The 25703-nt window shown below is 43.8% G+C and overlaps 2 protein-coding genes across 2 annotated transcripts; both read right to left on the reverse strand.

Moving 5' to 3' along the window:
- Positions 1-840: 840 nt before the first annotated feature.
- On the reverse strand, positions 841-5691 carry LOC307246671 (bile acid-CoA:amino acid N-acyltransferase-like; the record flags this gene model as incomplete). The annotated part of the gene is made up of 6 exons (XM_080022657.1): positions 841-971; positions 1273-1411; positions 1543-1623; positions 2044-2163; positions 3440-3588; positions 5493-5691. 6 exons carry the CDS (start codon positions 5689-5691, stop codon positions 841-843), a joined length of 819 nt encoding a protein of 272 aa, XP_079878783.1.
- Positions 5692-22661: 16970 nt separating this feature from the next.
- LOC307246672 (arg8-vasotocin receptor-like) lies at positions 22662-24383 on the reverse strand (the record flags this gene model as incomplete). Its single annotated transcript, XM_080022658.1, has 2 exons — positions 22662-22915; positions 23414-24383. 2 exons carry the CDS (start codon positions 24381-24383, stop codon positions 22662-22664), a joined length of 1224 nt encoding a protein of 407 aa, XP_079878784.1.
- Between the last annotated feature and the right edge of the window lie 1320 nt (positions 24384-25703).

A 25703-nucleotide genomic window follows, 5' to 3' on the forward strand; every position in this document is an offset into this window, starting at 1 on the left:
AGCCGACTCCATGTGACCCATGTGCGTGTCTATTAACGCATGTCAGTCAGGCTTCCTATTAAAGCCGTAAACTGGCTTAATGTCGTGAAACTACCTAGTACGATCACAGCAGCACCACCATCCAGCGGGACATATAAGCCACTGATTTTGCAACCTCTAACACACCCTCTACCATATCCTTATCTAGCAGTCAAGGTATTTCCTTATTTGACCAGTAGTGGACCAGCTCCACCATCAACACACAGAGAGGCGAATTCACAAAGAATTGATTGCGGCCGCTTGTAGAACCATGAATTGCGCCTGCTATCCCTGCTATATAGCCTCCAATTCTCAAAAGTCATTACACATTTACGCGCTGTGTTACACTTGCTGTTTTACGAATTATCAGTCTTGTAAATATAAAACTTAAAATAATTGTCAGACAGTAGCTATTTTGATTTTGTTTTTAATGAAAATGTAAAAATTCCTGACAGGGGTATTTAAAAATAATGGAACACTCAACTGGGTCTCTACGTGCGTAACGGGAGCCCAATTTTCGTTACTATTTAGGTAGACCTTGGCCTACTTAATAGTTTTAGAACAAGCTACAGAAAATAAATGTGAACATTACAGGTAAATGTTTATTTGTTTTGATCAGGAATGGCCACAATGAAAGAACCATTAATCACTGCTTATGATAATCATTATTTGATGAAGATCGAATGTAATGTAATGTTGTTTCGTATGGATGGGCTTGTGCAGCCCCTCCAGTAAAATGATCCAACAGCTGTGACTACTCCTGATACCTACAGCATTGTGTATATACAGCAGTAGTCAGAGGATGTGTATGTCTCTTTGTTTTCACATCTTGGCCTGGAGGACAGTGTGAGGACTGGGGTACAGGTGCTGCTTCAGGAAAGCCAAGATCTTCTCCCAAGAGTCTTCCTGTGCATCTGCATGGGGTTTAGGGTGTCCTCCCCACACTGATATCACTGTAATACACACACGGACCAGAATAATTTAACAAGATCAATATTGGCCAATCTACATGTAACCAAAAAAACAAATATGGATGCAGATTTTTACCTCACCTTTGGGTAAACACTTGAATGAAGCATATTAAAGTAAGTATGCCTGTGTTTACTCAAACCTTTCACTGGGGTGAAGTCGAACCCAGATGTTAATTCACACAATATATTAAGTCCACTTTTTGACGTCAATCAAACTAGTTGACAAAATGAAAAAAAATGATATTATTATAACATTATTATTCCAGAAAGTGCCAATACTTACTTTTCGGCTGGTTTGAAAAAGTAAAATGGCTTTCTCTGGTGTGGGGTATGTATGAAGGCTCAATTAGATGACCAGCGTTAGGATAAGATAATGATGTCAACAGGTGGTCATTTCCAGCTTCACGCATCATCTTGGCTATCTGAGGGTCAAAGGTGAAAGCTTCCGGTCAGTCCGACTAATCAATCATAAATCATTATCCTAAAATAGGGATAAATGGTTAGTGTTGGTCTCAATATGTGTCTGTGTTCATTTGCTCAATTCTGTACTTACATCTTCTGCAATTGCTGCACTGGGCATGAGCTGATCATCTTCTCCGATGATATACAATAGAGGACACTTAATCCTTCCCATCTTTCGAAGAAACACAGTAATGAGTCATATGATGAAATTGTGAGTGAGTGTGTGTGTTTGTGTTTTCATGTTAGAATGTGTATACCTACATCCACTTTACCCTCGGGGCCTGCAGACGTTGTAACAGACTCCTTACCTTGCCGGTATTTGGAGTTGTTCCTAAAGGGGAGAAAGGGTTTATCTCATGAGAAAATTAATTGACATAATTACTGTTATATGCTGTGCTTTGTAATTACAAAAACCATAAGGTATGAGACCTACTGTCTAAATTCTTCAAGCGCCCGAGGGAAAGTAGATGAATATAAATTGTTGCCACTGACAGAGACACAGCAACAAGGCTAGAAAGTTACACAACAGAATTATTTCCAGGTCGAGCCAAAGAAGAAAAAATTCCTTACGTTAAAATTGTATTTAACTTACATTGACACCCTTGGCAGAGCTGGCTATTCTTATGGCAACTGAGCCACCAAAGGAAATACCGATCACTCCAACTCTGTCCTCCATGACTAGCGGGTGCTCTTGGATTATCTCAATTGCTGTCTGTGTTGTCAAAGATGACAGTAGCATATAAAAGGATTAAACAGAACAGAGGTTATGGTCACTTTTCCTCATTGGGATTAACTTCAATAAGGGCTGCTTCTGTTTGATGACATATAACGTAAGGCGTTAGAAAAACATTATATATTTTTTTAATACCATTTATCTCGCTGCTTTACGGCAATATTTTACATCATTTAGTGTGACTCCAAATGATGTAAAATATTGCCGTAAAGTAGCGAGATAAATGGTATAAAAAAAATGCTTTAAGTTATCTGTGTGTGGGAGAGAATGGAAACAAACATGGACGAACATGGTGCTTCGGGAAATTAGTGGGGGACCAATCATGGTGCACAGAGCTTAACACAGAAGAGAAACAAACACTGTCCTTTGTTTACATCTTTTAAAACGGGTGTTGATGTAGAAAACGGTTGTTTCCTTTGTCACTAAACATCGACTTGCGTTTAATAAGGATATCTTAAATTGCATGATGGCACCATTCAGGGATTATTACATAATTTGGCCGTCTGCTACTGTGCCACAACAACAAAATGTGAGGGGGACTACCGAGCCGAACCAAAGTACCTTTATGTTTGCCGATCGCCTTTAAGTCAAGGTTTCACTGAATTAAAGTTCACATCTTAAATTTTGCAAATATGTAAAAAGTTGGATTGTGATTTATATGTCAAATATTTTCCACTTATTTCGGCTCTCCTGTGAATTTGGGAGGCCTGACAAGCACCTTCCCATGCTGCGCCGTGTCACAAATAGGCTATACCATGCATTTTTTTATAAAAAGTATTTACAAATGAAATATACAGAAAACATGCTATATCGTGATATACAGGAACTCCTCACTTAACGACCGAGTTCCGTTCATAGGACCAGGTCGTTAAACAAATTGGTCGATAAGCGAGTACTTGTGTTATTTCAGGGTAAGGGGGCGTGGCCATGTGAACGCCAGTGTCGTGAATACTGACAGACTGCGAGACCCAGAATGGTGATGCGCGATGCAATGCTTGACGCTGAGACGTCGCGCACACGGCGCAGACGCCACAGTATTTTATGCAGCGGACAATACAGACTGGTCAGAGAGCTGGTCGTAAGTCTGAATAGTCGTTAAACAGCTAGGCCGCTAAGTGAGGAGTATCTGTATATCGTTATCGATATATGAGATGACCCATATCGCATAGAAGATTTTGGCCATATCGCATATGGCACAACCCTAACTTCAATGTAAAATGGAATGAAAAGAATGTCATACCTCAAAAAAGTTTACATCTACATCTTCTGGCTTTATCTCAATCGGTGAGTAATATCTCAGTGCCATGGTAACAAAGCCATGGGACGCAAGCAGGGAAGCACGGTACTCCACCAGTTTCTCTACTAGTCCCCATATGTCCAGTAATCCAGGGAAGGGACCAGGCCCTGATATGGAGAAAAAGTATTGTTTTTACAAAATTGTTCTACTTCCTTTTTACATTTTTATATATTTTATTTAGTGTATCTACTTTCCTTTTCTTTGTTTAATTAGTTTTAAATGGATTTAGTTAAGTTGGTTGAGCTAACTTAACTAAACTTAACTCAATAACATAACCTAAAACTAGACTCTAGTGCGGGAACCTATGGCTCGCGAGCCAATTATGGCTCTTTCGATGACGGTATATGGCTCGCAGACAATTTTGACAAGTTTTTCATCACAACAAACAAGTAATAAATAATTTTTCTGTGTCATTTGAAAGTAAAACAGGTAAGAGAAATTACAATTTTGAAAATAAAATTTTAAATATAAATGTGGCGGACAAAGGGGCGTAGTCAAGCACTGGCTGCGGACCACAGAAAGACTCCGGGGCGCCTTTTACGCGGCGCCCTGCCCCTCCCGGGTCTCTGCTCAGGCGCAACTTGTGGGAGTCTCTGCCCACAGGTAAGGGTTTAGGGAGGGAGACGGAGACTTTCTGGCCGTGGTGCGCCAACATGGCAGGGTTTAATTGTTTATTTCAATATGCGGCATGCAGGCCACAATACTCAGAGATGTGTTATACGTTAAAAATGTATGCCTTACTTAAAAAATGCATGCATTAAGTTGCATTCAATTTTATTAAATATTATATGGCTCACAAGGAAATACATTTAGAAATATTTGGCTGCAAATACAGTTCCTGACCCCTGCTCTAGTGTGTCCCGAGTGCCAAATAGTCAATCATCTGGCTACACCAATCACGCCGTTGAGTTGTGTTGTGTTGCTCCCTACGTCCAGCTCTGAATTAGTCGCTAAGCGGCAAGGGCCCTTCGTGGTTACATTGCGGGTTGGGGAGGTTAATTATAAGGTCGTGCGGTCAGACAGGGGCGGGGCGACTCCGATTTATCTCCACAACCTCCTGAAGCAGTGGAAGGTGGGAGCGTCCACATGTCTGGCCACAGAGCATGGACGCGGCCACGTTACGCCAGTTTTCTGATGTCTTCATCAGACATGCATAAGACATGCATCAGACATGCATCCGTAATTTACCACCACGTCGAAATGACCCGGGGGCTGAAAGTACGCTCCGGGCCGTATCGCCTGCCTGAACATAAAGGCAACGTTGTGCAGGCAGAATTGAAGGCCATGCTGGACATGGGGGTGATAGAGGAGTCTACAAGTGACTGGTGTAGTCCCATCATGCTGGTAGGTAAGCCAGATGGGTTAGTCCACATTTGGGTGGAGAGTGGGCTGGCGGCTCCCGGCCTAAGTTAGGAGGTGGGGGTATGTGGCAGACGAGGGGGCATGGTTAAGCCATGGTCTGGATGTGCTGGCTTCTTCCCGTGGCAGCGCAGCTGTACCGGCTACAGCCTCCTGTACCGGCTACAGCCTCCTGTACCACCTCTTTAGGCTGATCAGGCAGATTGGTGCTGATTGGACTCGGCTGGGAGAGTTTTCTTATATGTTGTTTTGTCTTTCAGTGGGGATCGCGTCATGCAGGATGCTACAACGTCTGCAGACAACACCGCGACGAGGAGAAACCCAGACGCAGGTTATATCTTTTATTTTATATTCTTATTTTGGGTAGCGAGCCTTTTTGTTTTTACTTTTATTACTAAACTCTCACCATGTTGGCACCCCACTGCCAGGAAGACTCTATCTCCCCTTCCCAATCCCGTACCGGTGGGCAGAAACGCCCACACTCATCACCTGTCAGCACTGGTCTGTCAACTTCTGCTGAATTCCCCTCAAGGACTAATAGCGTTTTCTTATTTAAAAATGTTTTTACTGCAAACCAAACTGTGAAATGTATTTAGTTATTATTATTATTTAGGTATTTAGTTAGTTAGTTTAGTTAGTGAGATTAGTGTACCTGGGGGTATGAAGAGGGTACCGGTGATTCCTCTCTCTTTGACCTCTATCCTCTTTACGCCTGGTGCCATGTACCATCTCTCTACAACCACAGAGGCCATTGGAGGATTTTCTCTGAAGCCCTTGACAACATGTCCTCTGTACACCGAGATGTGTATCACCAAGGGTGTTTGGACATTCTTCTTGTTAAACCTGGTCATGTTAAAGAACATGCAGGGAAGAGAGGGACAGGGAGATACATATAGTAAGTTACTTTGGCACAAAAAACTGCATCACAGCAAATGCTGTAGACATCTATTAGCGCACTCAATGAATGGAAATTACATTAATTCACATTACTTTTGGTTGCTTTCGTTGTGCATGCTCCACAGCAAACCCATGGGTTCTTTTCCTGTGTAGGTTCCTCCATAACTTGAATCACTCAAAACTAAAGGAAGTATGGAAAAATTCAATGGCTTTCATTGAAAAATATTGATGACCGAGTAGTTAATCCCTGCAGCTCTTCAGCTTCACATGGTCAGACCCATTTTGGTGTAAAGCGATATAGGACCTTTAGCTCTGCATTTTCTTTATAAAAAAAAAGTTAGAAATGCTATTAAAATCAGATTTGGCAAGATGAATTCAGGAACCTGTGTCGAGTCATTGTATCTGTGCCTGTATGTAAAAAATGTTTTATTGTTGGGCATAGTTATGATAAAGTCATATGATTTAATAAAATAATAACATAAAAGTAATACTACAGTACGGTGTTAAGTTTAAATGTCTTCCAGTCATCCCATCTGCAAGCAGTAACAATGATATCAGAGCATTCCCTCACGTGCATGGAGTAGTTTTGGTAGTAGTTGTTAATAAAGTAACAAAGAAGTTGAACGATTCGACCTACCATTCACTATGCCTCTGTTGTCACTGACATAGTGGCCATATGACTGCCAATATTTATTGCTCTCAGAACAGTGAAGAGAGTGCAGAGTTACTGGAAGCCCAGGAGGGAGATTTTCCACCAACACCTTGGATTTCTCATCCACCAGTCCCCGTAATGGGAGAACAGACAGAATTGGATGTACGGTCCCAGCCATAGTTGATGGTGATCTATGGAGTGTACAGTATAATATGTATAATAAAATAGATTAAAAGTGTGTTTTGGATACAGTGAGATCAAAACGAGCTTAATAGTTGAACATTATAACAGAAGAATACTTAACCCCAAAGACAGTAATCTGGTAGTCCTCTATTCTACAAATATTTCCAAATGTGTTTTTTAAGGCTAAAACATTTGAGGTCTTCTTTTTTAAACAGTGAGCCCACTATTATCAGCTTTCCAGGTTTTTATAGACTTCAGCAAAGGAGCACTTTTGGCTTCAACTGCAATATAGGCCTAAAGTACTCATACACCCAAATTGTATTTAAATAAAATACTTTTACCTCACTTACAATTAAAAATGCATCTTACTTTTCAGCACTGCATTTCAATAAGTAGAAGCAACAGAAAATGTGGTTTCTTTACAGAAATTTACAATTTACTTTGTTCCCAACTTGAAATGAGAATACTAGCTCACAGATCACCTTCTCCAGGGGTTCCCAACCACCGGACCGCAAACTGGTGCCAAGCATGTAAAAACAGATGTTGATCGAACCCGTATTTCCCGTGAGTAACGCTGTTACTATACCTGATCCAGGTGAGAGACAGTGTTCCACTCGCAATCTTGAAAGGTATATCAGTATGTTATAAGAGTGTGACAACAATGAGAAAGTTTACTATATTTTTTGCTATATTTTAACCATGTGCAACATATCATTTAGCAGGAAAAAATAATGCCTCTCATCCACCCTAACCATGAGAGGTCTTTGGCAACTGACAAAACACTCTTAAATAACCAAAGAGAGCAAATATATAACATACTTTATTTGCTAGCTTCTGTAAATATTTGAACAGACTCGGAATGGTTTACAAACATATACTGTATGTTCTGTAATCATGTACACACTGTGGTATTAAATCCATTGTGCAAATAAACTGTCATACACTCAGAGGTGTCACAGTGTTCGACTATCGTCCAGTCTCGTTCCATCACCTCGGCAGACGCATCCCAATAAAGTCCAAGTGACATTCCCAAGCCAGACTGCTCAACAGCCAAGGCTATCTGCGTATCTGGACGCATCGCCTTAATACCTGGCACCTTGCCACCTAAAAAAAAGGGGGGGTTCCTTCAAACTTCCCAGTTGAACAATATTATATTCACAATACAAACACAATGCATATATTCAGACACAGTAAAGTAAAAAAAAAAAACAACAACTATGGAAACAAACTAAAATTGCAATTGTATAACACATGAATACGATAGGGTATGATGTAAAAAAATATTTAAAAGAACCACATTTCTTATCGCAATATTGTCCAATATGGCAATGAATGAACATTTATAGTCCTCAGCTGGCTTTATGGCAAAACATGTATAGCACTGTTATGGAAAAGACTCACAGACCAAACACTACTCAATGGATTAGATGGATGTTATCGAGCCTTCCATTAGAAATGATAACTTACATTTTAAAGGCTAAACAGCATGTATTTGAGAAAATATTGAGGCCCTTCGTTAACTGTGTTGAGGATTTCGATTTAGCAGACGATGAAGTCAATCACAAATTTCTGTGGACTATGCAGTTTCCGAGCTTGTACAGTTTAAATTTTTCTTGTAAATACTTGCTATACTTTACACAAATTGCAATTAATTTACTCCATTTTGTATAGATTACCATTTGTTAAACAGAAGCATTCTTGTTTTGAGTTTTTGTTTGTTGTTGTCTGTTGTTGTTTATATTTTTCTTCTCTTTGTTTTGTGTCAATACAGCAATTTTATGTTGTTATATATTATATGAATGTTAAAGGCTGTAGTTAAAAAAAAACATATATATATATATATATATATATATATATATATATATATATATATATATATATAAATTGTGAAAAATGTATTAGGTACTAGTACTTATTTATTAGATACTAGTAACTATTTCAATTGTAACTACTAACAATTGCAATGTTACTAGTTTTAAAAATGTAATAGTGGTACTTATTCTAGTAATTATTCAAGTCAGTATTCAATCCAAATAGGGGTAGAGGTAAATATTTGATGTCCTGCTCTCTAGAAGACCAGGGGCACAATTTAGCCTCTCGCTAAGCAACAATATTTGTCCAAACCTAATATACTTGTCAATCAAACAAGCAAACAAACGATCACTAGTAAATTTGACTGTTTGGTGAATTCTGAAAGCACTCTGCCCAGCAGAAACATTATTGTAACTGAGCAAACAATGACTTTCTAACACACCACAGCACCACCCTTTATTATATACAACTTTGATAGTCAGAGCATGTGGCCATATTGGTAATATTGGATGTATCTGTGTTGTGTTGAGCAAGATTATATGACCCATTCTAATTCCTGTTTACATTTCATTTCTAGACTATATGGTTAATAGCAGAGTTAGAGTAGTAATACCAGAGCTCCATCAGTGGACAATTTGAACATTGTTATAACATTGGAGTTTGCCAGTTACATGGAGAGATGATTTATACTGGTTAAATCCAATGTTACTTTGAGTGCATAATTGTTGAGCTTCAACTACATGTGTATTCAAGCCAAGATAACACATAGCAAACAGGCCCTGCCCTCTCACATTGGATGCCACGCAGCCACATTGTTATCAAGTACAATAATTAGAAATAAAGGTCGATGGATAAATACAAAATAGATCAAGGTGAACTTTACAACATGCACAACATGATTGACTTTGCTCAGAAATCTACGAAAAGCTCTGGTTGATGAGAAGAAACAGCTCCCACTCACCTCCACTAAAGAATACCATCACAGCTTCTCCCTTACAACTGTAAGTCTTGTTTACATTAATACAAATATTTTATCAGTGGAGAGACACAAGAAGACTACAAATACATTTGAAACAGCGGTTGTTATACATTTACAGCTCTTATGTGTGATTTACGAAACAGCGTACATATTGGCAAACCATCATAAATTAGTTTAAACCAATCAGCTACAACATAAAAACCACCACTAATAACCACTCATATTGTGTATCTCCAAAACTCAAAACAGCTCTGACGCGTGGAGGCATGGCCTCCACAAGACCTCTGAAGGTGTCCTGTGGTATCTGGCACCAAGACGTTAGCAGCAGATCATTTAGGTCCTGGAGGTTGTGAGGTGGAGCCTCCATGGATCAGACTTGTTGCTCCAGCGCATCCCACGGATGCTCCATCGGATCGGACCCTAACCCACATCCACATGATGTAGAAGAAAACGTGATTCATCAGACCAGGCACCTTCTTCCATTGCTCCATGGTCCAGTTCTGATGTTCAGGTGCCCATTGTAGGTGCTTTTGGGGGTGGACAGTGGTCCGCATGGGCACTCCGACCGGTCTGTGGCTACGCAGCCCCATACAGCATGCACACACACACACACACACACACACACACACACACACACACACACACACACACACACACACACACACACACACACACACAGACACACGTATAAAGTAGTGTGCCATTATCATTTGGTTCCATACTGTGCTTGTATAAAATAAACACAAAACTTTCAGAAAAACATTCCTCTGTGTGAGCTTGAGACAATGAATGAATGAATGAATGAATGAATGAATGACATTAAAACAACCGCAGATAGCAGGGTTAGCATTGAGGTGATAATGTACATAATAGCAGTGTAAGGTTTAGAAGATAAGGTCATTCATATATTTGAGTTAAGTAAACCATGGAGTTTAAACTGTATCAACAGCTAAACAATCTTGAGTGTTCAGAAAGATCCACAAATTGTTTAGTCACTTTAAGGTTTGTACAAATGGGGGACCGTTTCTCCGACAGAGGGGCTCAAATGCAGAAATTTGTTGTGGTATTTCACAATTATTTTAAGTAAATTAAAAATCTGATAGCTCAAAAACCCTCATTTTGAAATCAAAAGGTCGAAGCCTGGAAGCTATAAATCCACACACTTGGCCACTTTAAAAAGAGGCTAGTAAAAGTTTAAAACTACTCACTTTAATTGATCAAGTATTGCATACCTGTTTTGTCGTACCTCTTAGTAGTACATTGCAGTGTTTGTCTTACAACACTGTGTCTATCTTGCCATTCAGTATGTGTTGTAGAAATTCTCCTGCGTGGTTGGTGAGGTTAATCTGCCCGCTACAAGAAAACAAAACTGACAGTATTAAAGATATTTATTCTGCAGAATAAAGAGAAAGATTCAGAGCTGCCCCAAAGCAGTGTTCTGATCATTCTACCCCAACTACAGACCAAGAGAGTTTTATACCAAAGAGAGGTTGTGTGCCATTGGTCAGATGTCATTTACAAGACTGTGCCCCTCAATTGTCTCCCCGGGTGTTACCCTCAAACAGTGATTTCACAGGTACAATCAAACTCCGGTCACAGGTACAATCCTACTATCCCTTACAATGCTCTTTCAAGCCCCCCTGGGGTTATCCTTATGTCCATACAGGGTTGAATGAGGATTAAATGTGATCTGGTTCTTCAGTACTACGATTGATATTGTAGAGAAAGAACAGTCTCTTTTCACAAACTCTGGGGGGCTCCTTTAAAACCCAGAGGCAATCTTTTCAAAGCACGTAACATACAAAAGGCTTTTGTCCTATATATAGCATATTAAACATAATTCAAATATTTGATCATATGCATTTTTCTCTCACATATGACACTGCATTGTGTTGGCCCAAGACTATTTAAGATGTCCACTATCAAGTTTAATCACTGTCATTATTGTCTGCATTTTATTTTGTCTTTCTTTTAGGTAAAGGCTTTGATATTATTCATCCTACACTATTTCTTTCCATTTTCGATTTCTACATTTAGTTTAAAAGTTAACTGTTTAAATACTCTTTAAATTCTGTTTTTAAAAACTGTTTTATTTTAATCACTACTATGCCCTTATTTTAGGTATTATGTAAAGTTGAGTTAACTCTGAGACTAAGAATCTCAGTACTGGTAACGCTTGCATTGTTATCAAGTATTTGACAATAAACATGAAACTATAAATAGTCATTAACATAGACCTAGTTTGAGTGCTCTCATTACAAAGCTATTTAACTTTGTAATTTTAAAAATGTAAATAAAAAAAAACAGCTCCCATTTTTAAATAAAACAGCTGTGCAACATGTAGATTCAAATAAATCATTAAGACCTGTTTTCATTGATATGACAAAAAACAACTGCATTTTGAAAGATGACCTCTAGTCAGGGTTCAAAGGACAATAACGCAGGAATGTGATTGGGTTTTTGTGACGTTAGCGCCATCTCATGGTGATACACTGCAATTGAATAAATGGTCGAAATTAAACACGCTCTGTCAGGACACATACATGAGAAGGAGAGAGGATTCCAGGCGAATGGTTTCTAAACATTTGATCACAAAAAAATAGTATGTGATTTTTCAGCTTTGCATTATAATATGTAGTAGTAACAGCAAATTTTCTTTCTTCACAGAAAATTATAATTTACTTTGTTCCCAAGTTACAATAACAATACTAGCTCATACATCCCATTCTCCCCAAATATGTCAAAACAGATGTTGATTGATTTTACAATATATATTTCCCAGGATTAACTGTGTGCATGGATCCTGGACTTCCTCTCAGTGGTAAGGGTGGGGAGGCACATGTCCAGCACCCCCGCCCTTAACACAGGATCCCCCCCAGGGCTGCGTCCTCAGCCCCCTACTGTACTCCCTGTACACACATGACTGTGTGGCCAGGTCCAGCTCCAACACCATCATCAAGTTTGCTGACGACGCCGTCGTGGTGGGCCTGATCACCGACGACGATGAGAAGGCCTACTGTGAGGAGGTGGCTGACCTGTTACTCTGGGACCGGGACAACAGCCTCCTCCTGAACGTCAGCAAAACTAAGGAGCTGATTGTGGACTTTAGAATGGGACTCCAACCGAGGACGCACACTCTGTTGGTGATTAATGGGACTTCTGTTGACAGGGTGTGTCACGACCTGAACTGGGAGGGACCCAAACGCACGACACAGGGAGACGGGAGGCAGGCAAAGGATGTTTATTAGCCGGGACGGTGGAGCTGGCCGGGGCGACCCGGTCGGGTGGGGATGGAGCAGGGCAGGGCAGGGATGATGATGACCAGGAGATGGGGTGCAGGATCCAGGTGGAGAGACGGGGAACCAGGCTGGATGGAGATGGACGGAGAGCCTTGGTCGACGAGCGGAGACAGGCAGGTAAACCGGGCTGGCTGGACTTGGAGAGACAGACTGGGTCGACGAGAGGAGACAAGCGGGTAAGGGGAAGACGAGACAACTAGGCACTAGGCACTAGGCACTAGGCACTAGGCACTACAACTCGAGGACAGCTAGTTGACGGTCTGGCAAGGAATGACTAGGAAGCTGGGGCTAAATACTGTGCAGGTAATTGGTCCCAGGTGTGTGAAATTGGGCTTGAGTAGGGAGCTGCAGATGGGGCAAGGGCGGCCTCTAGTGGCGCTGGGAGGCCGTGGGCCTAACAGGGTGAGCAGCTTCAAGTCCCTGGGAGGACTATACACTCAGACACTCTGGTGAGAAAGGCGAGGCAGCATCTTTACCACCTCAGGCAGCTAGAGAAATTCAGGGTCTCGGTGAGGATCCTCAAGTCCTTCTAGTCTGGAAGAACTCTCGAACATCTTGACAGGCAACATCCCTGCCTGGTTTGGGAACTGTACTGCTCAAGACAGGCGGGCCCCGCAGAGTGTGGTGTATTCAGCCGAACGTACCACTGGAACTACCCTCCCCTCCCTGCAGGACTTATACACCAGGAGGTGTAGCAGCAGAGCCCGCAGGATCATGAAGGGTCCTCATCACCGAAACAATGGACTGTTCCAGCTACTGCTGTCGGGCAAGCGCCTCCACAGTCACACAGCAAGAACAGAGATTGAGACAGATTTTTCCTTTTGCAAGCCATGAGAACAGTCAACGCTGAACTCACCAGGGGTCCGATCAAAAAGCACTGAGACTCTCACACAGGCCCCACTATGTTTCTGTTCTGTATGTAGCATACTGTACTGCATACTGTATCACTGTTCTGGGTTACTGCATACTGTGCTGTATTGCTGTTCTGCTCGGTGTTACTGTATTGCTGTGTTGTACTGTTGTATACTGTACTGTATATCTCCATACTCCATACTTTTTTCGCATGCACTTTACTGCACATATCTGTAACTACAAATTGCCTACCCCATATACATAACTCTATTCCTTTTTATTTTGTACCCCTACTCTGTATTATCTTTTTGAGTCTTCATCATGAAGATTTCAGATTTCCCAGCATGCTTTGTTTGTGTTTTTTGGGGTTGTCGGGGAAGGGGATTGTTTTATGTAATGTTAATTGTTATGCTGTTGTTAGTGTTAGTTAGCCATGTTACATGTGTTATGATAGATTGCTATTACTTGTATGTGTTAAGATTGTTACACCAGGAGTGAGAGCATTTGTGCCATTAGTGACCTGCCTGCCGTGATAGCAGTGTGGTGAATGAACGTAGAGCTCCGATTAATAACATTGCGCTTGGTCGTGAAATTAAATCTCCTGCCTCTTTCGCGCTCGAAGAAGCCTTAGCTCGCTACGATATTATTTTATTCTCTAACTGCATTACGTTTTAGGAATCAGTTAGTTTCAGTTAGTTAGCTAGGAAGAAATTACGTTATATGTATGAAAGTATGCATATGTATGTGACAAATAAACATGTTGAATCTTGATCCAGGTGAGAGACTGTGTTCCACTCGTGATCTTGAAAGGTTTAGTCTACCTGAGGGCGGTTTCTGGCCTGCTGTGGGCTACGAAGAGTGCCAGATGCTTTCCACGGCCCCTTGATGGCTGCTTTTCATCACGGATGTGGGATGCAGTGTGGGCGCTGGCGGTCGTGAAGGGGCCGCATATCTGGCTGTATACGGGCGATGGCTGGGCTCACTAGGTTTGTGAACCGCGGGGTTATGCGTGGATCTTAGCATGGTGGATCTTCATCATGAAATATATCATCAATAATAATAATAATAATAATTATAATAATTTATAATTATGATGATGATAATAATCACACTGGAACAATTTTTGTTCCAGTGTGATTCCAGTTGTTGTCTGTTTTGTTTTAATACAATAGGATTTGCCTCCAAATAGCCATAGCGGCTCATTAGTCGCCTGTTGCCCTTTTGAAGACAATGAATGCTGTTGCCAGTATGGCTGCTTATGGGCATGTATAAAAAAAATGTCCAACAAAAATATATATAACAGTGTTCCCACATCCTCAGTGTTGCAACCCTTTTATGATGTCCCCATCTCTACAGCCCTGTGTTTGTCACTGTTAGAAAAGTTGTCAAATTTCTAAATAAAACGTGTGTTAACCAGAGATGGGGACCGTAGGCATTGTGACTTGGACAAAAGTCGATGACCTGCAACTTGACTTGACAGAAAATAAATGAATCCCCCTCACCTCATGTTGTCATGGCTCAGTAGCAGACGGCCAAATGTTGTAGTACTCCATGTGCAATTTGACATTTCCTTATCAAATACCAGTCGGTGTGTAGAAAGTTGTAAGTTGTCTTCCATATTAAGCATTGTGCACCCTGATTGGTCTGCGAAGCGCTGCACTCCCCCGCGTTTGTTTACATTCGCTCCCACGTGCAAATTACGTAAAGCACGGTGGCTCCGAATTATGTCACATATTGCAGTAAAGCAGTTCTGTGCTGACATAGTGACTGGCTTTTATACAGCAGCTGTATAAAAGCCCGACCGATATCTGTATTTATTCGACTTTTTTGACCACATCGGGATCGGCAGTTATGCAGCCGATATGTCCAAATTTAGTATAAAGATGTATAATAAACAACAAAACATTGATTATGTATCCTGTACCCACTGTTTTACACTACTTTTGAGTTACTCACCAAAACAAGAAGTCTGACTATGCCGCATCGGTCGGGCTATATATAGATGATACAAGTTTTCGTCTCATGATATATATCGTCATATCGCACATCCCTAATAATAATATAAAATATCAAAATGTTCCACATTGTCAATGTTTACATTACAAGTGTCATGTACAATTGTAATGTTACGTGGTATGCGTGTGCACACTGGGCATTGCCATGATTGCATTACTACCCTGCCAGTCAAGCTCCTCGCTACCTGACGTTTTTTCAACGAGAAGCACTCGTTATCCTCCTGCTCGTTACACACACACACAGTGTGATCAGATCAGATCATCATGACAGCCGTGACTGTGCCAGGAGTCATCACTTTCGATTTAAAAAATGACGAACAGGGACGGAGTGTAACAAAGTTTGATGTTTAGTCTGGCTGTCAGGATTTCACTGTTTAAAAATGATGGGGAGGAAACATTTTATATTTCTAGTAATCTAAAAGGTTATTTTAAGTCGAGTCGAGTCCTTAGTGAAAGCAAGTCAAGTAATTTATTTCTCCAAGATACTGCATTCCACCCAAGATGGAATAGGCCCCGGAGCAGATTGACATGTGTCATGACAAGGGCTCCTCTGCAGAGTGTGTGTGGGAATGGGGCTTTAACCTGTTAAACCAACTGTTAGACCAACCAACAAGCAACAGGTATGCAGCCACACTCATCCTGGGCCTCAGTTACTTAGACCCAGGACAGGTGTTGCTGCTCAAACCACACCATCCCCACACCACACTGGTCTTTACAAAGAGACAATAGTCATGGTATTAGTACCTGTCTAATAAGGATATTATTGGCCAAAATATCGAACTTGTTCAAAATTTACATTACATTTAGCAGATGCTTTTATCCAAAGCGACTTACAATTATTCAAACACCGACGGACGCAGCCATCAGGGGTAAAGTGTCTTGCTCAAGGACACTACAGCATGCTAGCAGGAGGAGCCTGGGATCAAACCAGCAACCTTTAAAAAATGACCTTTAAACATTTATTACATTTCACTGCATATATGTATGGAAGTATGTATATGTATGTGACAAATAAAAATCTTGAATCTTGAATCTTGAATCTTGAATCTAGAAATTACTAGATGACCACCTCTACCGCCTGAGCTATCATCCCCCCTAAAAAGTATGACAATAGGCATTTGTATTATAATTACGTTACGTTCCAGCCGCTCCAGCTCCAACCCTCTCTCCCGTCCTCTGCTCCCGGCTACCCTCTTGACCTCCACAACGCCTACCACCTGGTCTGCATCCGCGACGGGGACGAATGGAAGACTGCCTTCAACATCCCGCTCGACACTTTGAATATCTGGTAATGCTTTTCGGTCTGTCAAATGCCCCAGCGGTCTTCCAGGCCCTGATTAACGATGTCCTCCGGGACATGCTCAATTCATTTGTCTTTGTGTACCTTGACGACATCCTGATATTTTCCAAATCCTTCTCTGACCACGTGAGACACGTAAGCCTGGAGCTGCAGTGGTTCCTGGAGAACCTTCTGTTCGTCAAGGCCGAGAAATGTGTCTTTCATGTTCCGTCCGTTTCCTTCCTAGGATACATCATTTGCCGAGGGAGGCTGGGGATTGACCCGAAAAAGGTGGCCACCGTGACGGAGTGGCCAACCCCAAACAATAGGAAGCAACTCCAACGATTCCTCGGTTTTGCAAACTTCTACCGGCACTTCATCCGAAACTTTAGCCATATCAGCGCTCCCCTCTCAGCCCTTACCTCCACCGCAGTAGGTTTCAAATGGACCGCCGAGGCCGCATTCCTCGACCTCAAAAGCTGCTTTCGTCGGCCCCGGTCTTGGCCCAGCCCGACGCCAACCTCCAGTTCGTGGTAGAGGTGGACGCTTCGGACACTGGAGTAGGAGCGGTACTGTCTCAGCGCTCATACGACGGTAAGCGCCACCCCTGTGCCTTTCTCTCCCGCAGGCTCACCCCACCCGAACGCAACTATGACGTGGGCAACCGGGAACCCCTGGCCGTCAAATTAGCCCTGGAGGAGTGGCACAACTGGCTTGAGGGAGAAAACCACCCCTTCGTCGTCTGGACAGATTTTAGGAGTCAGTTAGTCGGTCTATTAGAAAGGAATTTTCTACTTTTATTTTTTTTTCCTAGGACATATTGTGTGCTATCACCGGGTGCGTTGCATTACATTTTACTGCATATATGTATGAAAGTATGTATATGTATGTGACAAATAAAATTCTTGAATCTTGAATCTTGAATCAGATCATAAGAACCTGGCCTAAATTCGGACAGCGAAGCAACTCAACTCCCAGCAGGCCAGGTGGGCATTGTTCTTCAGCCGGTTTAACTTCTCTCTACCCTACCGCCCAGGCACGAAGAACACCAAGCCTGACCCCCTGTCCCACGTGCTCACGGCAGAGGAGAATGCTGGGGATCCAGAACCCATCCTTCCACCCCCTTGCCTTGCCGCCATGCTCACCTGGGAAATCGAGTCTCTTGTCACCTGAGCGCAGGAACACCAGCCCGACCCAGATACCAGACCCCCTAACCGTCTGTTCGTCCCTGACACCACACGCTCCCAGGTTCTGCAGTGGGCCCATGCCTCCCGCCTCAGCTGCCAGCCATCCCGGGATCATCCACACCCTGGCCGTCGTCCGACAGCGCTTCTGGTGACCAACCCTGCTCCCTGACACCCGGTCCTTCGTTTCCGCCTGTCCCACGTGCGCCCGGTCCAAGAACTCCACCTGACCCCCCTCTGGCCTCCTCCGCCCCCTACCCTTTCTGACTCGTCCTTGGCCCCACATCGCCCTAGACTTTGTCACCATCCCGGGGCAACACTACCATCCTCACGGTGGTGGACCGCTTTTCTAAGGCGGCTCACTTCCTCGTCCTGCCCAAACTACCATCCGCAAGGGAGACCGCAGACCTGCTCGTGGCCGAGGTGTTCCGCCGCCACGGCATCCCGGCAGGCGTGTCAGACAGAGGTCCCTAATTCACCTCCCAGGTCTGGCATGCCTTCTGCTCGGCCCTGGGGGCACAGGTCACTCTCTCCTCCGGTTTCCACCCCCAGACCTACAGCCAGATGGAGCAGGCAAGGTGGAGGCCATGCTCTGCTGCCTTACGACCACCAACCCCTCCTCCTGGAGCGACCAGCTGCAACACCCTGGTCAACGCCTCCTCTGGCCTGTCGCCCTTCCACTGCTCTCTGGGCTACCAGCCCCCACTGTTCCCTGCCCAGGAGGCTGAGATCGCGGTACCCTCCGTCCAGGCCCACATCCGTCACAGCCGGAGGACGTGGAAGAGGGCCTGCTCTGCCCTACTCCAGGCATCCACCAAGTCCCAGCGGCAGGCAAACCGGCACCGTGCATCCACACCCACGTACGTCCCCGGACAGATGGTATGGCTCTCCACCAAGGACTTGCCCCTCAAGGTGGACTCCGGAAAACTCGCTCTCCGGTATGTTGGTCCCTTCCCCATTGTATCCATCATCAACCCCTGTGCCGTACGTCTCCGCCTCTCTCCCTCCCTCCGTGTCCACCCAACCTTTCATGTGTCCCTGCTTAAGCCAATGGTCTCTAGCCCCCTTTCCCTCCCCGCCAAGCCCCCACATCCCCCCACATCATCGACGATCACCTGGCCTACACAGTGCGGCGCCTGCTGGACGTGCGGCGCCAGGGGAGGGGCCTTCAGTACCTTGTGGACTGGGAGGGGTACAGCCTGGAGGAACGCTCCTGGGTCCCCCGGACACAGATCCTGGATGCCTCCCTCATCCGGGATTTCAACCGCACTTGCCCTTCCGGTTCCAGATGTCCGCCAAGGGTCGTCCGTAGGGGGGGGGTACTGTTAGGCCCACGGCCTCCCAGCACCACTAGAGGCCGCTCTTGACCCATCTGCGGCTCCTCCCTTAGGCCAATTTCACACACCTGGGATCAATTACCTTCATCACCCACACAGTATTTATTCTCCAGCTCCCCAGTCACTCATTGCCAGACCATCAACTAGCTTACCCAAGTTGTACTGCTACTGGCCTAGTTCCTAGTCCTAGCGCTTGTTCCTAGTTTATGTCTCCTTGTTTCATCTTCCCCTAACCTGCTTGTCTCCTCTCGTCGACCAAGTCTGTCCCTCCCTCTCCATCCAGCCCGGTTCCCCATCTCTCCACCCGGATCCTGGACCCCTTCTTCCCGGTCGTCATCATCCCTGCCCTGCCCTGCTCCAGCCCTACCTAGCCGGGTCCCCCTGGCCATCTCCACCGTGTGGTCTAATAAACATCCTTCATCTGCCTCCCATCTCTGTGTCGTGCTTTTGGGTCCCTCCTAGCTCCGGTCATAACACTCTCGCTCTCTCTCTCTCTGTGTCTCTATTCTATTCTGACACACACCACACACCTTACCGCACTGTACACCCTTAACACACTACATCACATGCACATTATGGTCAAACATCCTTTGCACTGCAAATGGGATGTAGCCACTGCATCGTTTTATAATCTATATACGGTATATTAGCTATGGTACATATATTTACCTTTTTACACTTGAATACTTTTTTCAATACTTTTATTACTTTTTTGTTACTAAATTTAATATTACTTTATATTTTCTTAATTTGACTTTTTCTTTAAAGAAAAAATAAAAAGCTATCTTACTCAGCTGCATTGTTGAATAAAGCTTGGATCACAAGAATTTCATTGCCAGCAATGACTGCTACTGCCTGTTTTGTTTTTCATTTGACAATTAAGAACTTGAGCAGGAAATATTTTCCCTGGATAAGCTAACTTTGCACTACACCTGATGTATTTATTGACTGTTATTAATGTGAAATTAGACGTATGAGCATTTATCTCTTCAAGTCTTTTATAGTTTGCCGTTGTAGTTTCTATGAAGTGGCACAACATGTTGCCGCTAGTGGAATGGAAGTGACACGAGGGAACACAGTTGTTGAAGTGGTTGCCTGTGACAACGGGGATTATGAGCGGATCAGCAGCTGTTTTCAGAAATAACTCACCGCAGACCAATCAGAATCGAGTATACCACAGAGCAATTGTCCTGTGTCTACCTCTAAGTCAACCATCCAAGTCAACATTAAATTACCAAAGGCAAAGATCCGTTGACATACATCTGGAGTGTGTCAGCGGTGCACCATGTTGTTTCTCTGCATAGTAACACAACATGCATAGAGTTCGCTCAAAGATACACAGTATCTTGACACAAACACACGGTGGGTGTGTGTGTGTGTGTGAAAATAGTAAGAGGCCAAAGAAGAACCTGGTGAACCTTGTTTTGTGTATTTAGACATGAGCCGCTCTCAGACTAATCAAGTCAGTTCGAGGAAATTGGTTTTGTCACTGCTGCCGCTGTCAGCGACGCAGGGCCTCCAGGCACTCCGTCTCCCTAAAGAGAGAGAGCCCGAAAGGTGCTTTGAAATAAAATGTGTCTGACGTCCTCGCTCGCCTCCGCATCCCGTCACCTTGTACTGCAGTCGCGCCTGTCACGTCACGCCTCATTTGCCGGACTCCCGTGGACAGCCTGAAAAGGTCTATCCTGTTATAAAACAATGGGGGAGGTGTGGGGCATGACAGTGGCTTTAGTCCGAGATTTAATTTGCAGAGGTACCATGTGTAGATACCTCCGAAAGGGAATCTCTCTCTCTCTGGTTATAATTTGCTCATTATAAACTACTGGATTGGCACTAGTCTGTGATTTACCGACATGACGTTATTATTACAATTTGCGCGTTTGTGTACATAGACGGATAGAGCACAGTAATGTCTCATATGAGAGGACATGTGAAAATAACTTTCTCCCTCTTTACTTTGCACAGAAAGCAATACATCTTTGATCAATGTATAGATGACAGAATTGACATTTGTGAGCCTCAACCCTTAACACATTGGGCTTCATAGTTGATAAAAAAAAAACATGTTAACAATAGGGAACATAATTCTGTAAATTGAGGTTGACAACCCAGGCATAAATGCTGAAAAGAACAATAGTTGACAAAACAAGGCTTTGCCGTTAATGACCTGTGAGCCGCGACAAGACATGAAGAAATCCCACTGTGATATTATTGTGTCCACAGGCTTAATGTAAACCACTAACTTAAGGACAATCATATCAAACAAAATGTAGATGAATAAACGACAAATTGGATGTGCAAACCTGAAAATGCTGTCTACCAAAGCAGCGGCGTGACTAGGGTTTGTGTCACCCAGTGCGCAGTGTTTGAAGAGGAAATAAATATGTACTCGGTACTCGCCTTATTCACATGTTGGCGGTTGTGGGGTATCGACGGCGCTGCGGAGCCTGAGAGAGTGACTGAGAAAGTCTTCCCATTACAGAAGGATTTTCTATTTAAAACGAAAGAGTATTTTTTTTGTTTGGAGAAACAGGGAACGGGGACGTGCAGCAGAGCAGAGATCGCTCCCTCTCCATTATGCTTTTCGTATAAATATGCCTTGTTGGTATATTGATACAGTACATGTAAGGTGGGCATACGAAAAACGTTTTTGTTTTGTTAAACTAACTGCAGGGATATGTTGATAAAAAATAATACAATTCAATAATACTGAAATGCTACACAAAAATTTTATAGACAGTCATTTTGGTGTCACCCCGTCTGATGATGTCACCCGGTCCGCACCACCCACACCCCTCATAGTAATGCCACTGTACCACTGAACCATATTGAAGCAGTGAAGATATATAGGTGCCGGTAAAGGTCGGGCTAAAACCCCATCACCTCAAATTCAACATCATTACGACTTGAAACAGAACATCGTTCAAGATCTTTAGTCGCTGTGAACCTGTTCCGACAGAGAACGACTGTGACGGCTCTCTGAATAAATAAACAAAACGCATACTGCACGCGGGACAGGGGAAACGATTCACTAATCTGTGATATCGGTGTGGTGCCTTTGTTTTCATTCATCTGTTGTGGTGTACACTCTGGCCCAATGAGAGCTGTGTTCAAGGAATGTGTGGCCATTCATGCATAGTTTATACTCTGGGCATACCAAGGCAATAATGCATCCACTTTGTTATTGCATGATCAGATGGGGATTTCCTTCCTCCCATTGGTAACTCAATCTATCCATAGCAGGGTGTTGATGTTTTCCATTGAGATCAATCCATGATATCCAGATAGCCAGCATCTGAGATTCTGACATGTAAGTGGAGAGTGTGTGGGGTTCAGGGGTGGGGTGGTGGGGTGCTAGTATGGTTGGACAGACACTGGGCCTGCAGGCGGGACATGAGTGTCGTCCTGCGAATGCTGCTGTCCGAGTCCTGGTGGCCCAGCTTTCGGCGCAGACTGCAGTGACTGGGCAGGCAGTGCGCAAAGTCTGAGACGAGGCGACCGCTGAAGATCATGTAGATCCAGGGGTTGCAGCAGCTGTTCAAACTGGCCAGCAGCGCCGAGAGGGTGACTGCCGTGTTCTCAGAGTCTAGACAGGGGAAGAAAGACAGCACAGGGAGAGAGAGACGGACAGAAATGGAGAGAGCAGAGGGAAATGAGTGTGTGCGGGTGTGTGTCTGCATTTTACATGTAGTGTTACCACACCATCCAGCAATTAGTTTGAACTAAAATGCTTTAAAACTTGGCCTCTTTTATCACAGAATGGGACCAATATGTTGCTGTGCTGCCTTTGCATCGCCATTATGTCCCACTAGTGTCAGAACTTTGAATATCACAAAGAAATCTAGAAAACCAACTTAATCTACTGAACACATCAAACAACTTTCACCTTTTTACTGTACTATTGTACGATCTGGTTCACGGATTCTAATGTATTACCTGTGCGTAAAAGCATTCCAAATGTGTGGACTTCAATGTCTAGCTTGTAATTATTATTATTATTATTATTATTATTAATAATAATAATAATAATAATAATAATAATAATAATAATAATAATAATAATAATAGAAGCGAGGGGGCTCACCGTCCCACGAGAACGTCTCGTCCCAAACCGACCACATCTGCACCGTGAAGAACGGCGCCCAACACACCACGTACGCCAGGACGATCACGAAAGTCATCTTTACCGTGCGCAACTTGGCCCTGGAGATGGTGCTGACGCTGCTCACCGAGCTCTTCCCCAGCAGTCCTTTCCCGGTGGCTGCGGCGGTGGGCCCGGCCAACCGGCGAGCCTTTCCCGTTTTGCAATTGAGGTTCCTCCAGATGGCGCGGCAGATTAAGCCGTAGCACAGCACGAGCACCGCGACCGGGACGAGGAAGATCCCGGCGGTGATCCAGGTGATGTAGGCGCGCAGACCCCACGGCTGGACAAAGTGTCCCCAGCAGTCGTACACGGCCGAGCCGGGGTGCACCTCGCTCAGGGAGAAGATGAAGTACTGCGGAACACTGAGGACCAGGCTGCACAGCCAGGTGGACGCGATCATGACGTTGGCGCGCTGCGTGGGTCGGTGGAGGGTGCGCATCGGGTGGCATACGGCGATGTAGCGGTCCAGCGTCATCATCACCATCACGTAGGTGGAGGCGAACATCCCCAGCACCTGGAGATGTTTGACGATGCGGCAGAGGAAGTCCGGGCCATAGAAGCGGAAGGTGACCTCCCAGCACAGCTGCGGAAGCACCTGGAAGAAGGCCACCACCAGGTCCGCCAGGCTCAGGTGCTTCATGAACAGGTGCATGCGTGACAGCTTGCGGCCCGTTTTCATTGTGGTCGCCAGCACGCTCACGTTGCCCACCACCGCGACCAGAAAGGTGACGGTCAGGACGGTGATCTCGATCTTGGCGATCTCCTCGTTGCGTCCGAACGGGTCGCTGGCGTTGCGCGCACCGGCGCTGACGTTCCCGAGAGTTTCCAGATTCACTTTTACGCTCTCCGTCCGGTTGTGGTCCGTTAAGTTGCACCTCCCGTCCGATGGCATGTCACCGTTGAAGTGCATGGTGCCGGATCACTGTGGAAAAACGTAAAGCTCCAGAACCAACAGCGAAACGCCCCGTGCGCCTCCGTGCGCTCTCGCGGTGGAGAACCACCAGCCCTTTATGAAAGCTCGGACCCTGTGGCCACCCCCCACTTCCCCTCAAAAAAAAAAAAAGAAACACAGGGCTACGGGTATTCTGCCTGGAATTGACTAGAAAAGTCTTGCAATTTTGATCTTGCAACACAAGAGCTAATTTCCATTAGTTATTTATGAGTGAAATTTGAACAATTTACTGGAACACCTGGCGAGCGAGTAACTGGATGACAAAAACTGAAGTGGTACAGTAAAAGTGCACAGCGGCAAATAATTTCATGGCAAAATACAATTAAATATATTCAAATAAACTAAGTATCGACAGGGAGTACTGTGTCGTTTCAAGTTCCACACACTAGCAGAGGAATGTCTACTCATAATGATACTGCAGATATTTTAGTTTGGAGTTTAATCTTAGATGTGAAAAGGGGAAAGTATCTGGAAGGTCCACTAGCCACCATTATTATTATTATTATTATTATTATTAATATTATTATTATTATTATTATTATGTAATAATCATGTTCTCATTTGCAGAGAACTTTCAAAAACAAGTGTACTGTGTGTTTTACAGAAAGAGATCAATGATAAACAGTGAAATAAAAGTGAAATGGAAACACAATAAAGAATAACAAATGAAAAAAAACGCCATAAAGAATAACAAAGGAATAGTCAAAAAATTGTTAACAGTGGAGATCCAAGTTAAAAGCCAGCATTGCATGTATTTTCAGTCAAATTAAGCTCCATATGTTATTGTTTACATGTATGCAGATCACAGAACCATTTAGTCAGCAAGGTTAGCAATCAATTAGGTGACCCCAACACACGCAGGCGAAAATTTCCAAAAATAACTCTTTGTAACCCAATGTAACTTTGAAAGGCAACAGTGGCTCAGTGGTTAGTGCTGCTGCCTCACAGAAACAAGGTTCCTTGTTGGAACCTGACCGGAGTCTTTTAATGTGGGATTTGCATGTTTTCCTGAGTTTTGTCCCACCCCAAAACACTTGCTATAAGGCATGTTACAAAGACATGCTGGGGGTAGGGTTAGACACTGACCTAGTGCCAACGACCAAGGACCCAAGACATTGACATTGACCAATGACCAATGACCAAGGCCCAAGGCATTGAAAAATGACCAAGGCCCAAGGCATTGTCACTTGATCTGGAGCTGGTCCCTGCGGGCTCCGCCCAGTGCTCCTCCATGCACTAAAGTTTGTATTCTTCGAATTGTCCATTCTTCTAAAAGTT

This window comes from Zeus faber (assembly GCF_960531495.2).
Source record: "Zeus faber genome assembly, chromosome: 21".
NCBI lineage: Eukaryota > Metazoa > Chordata > Actinopteri > Zeiformes > Zeidae > Zeus > Zeus faber.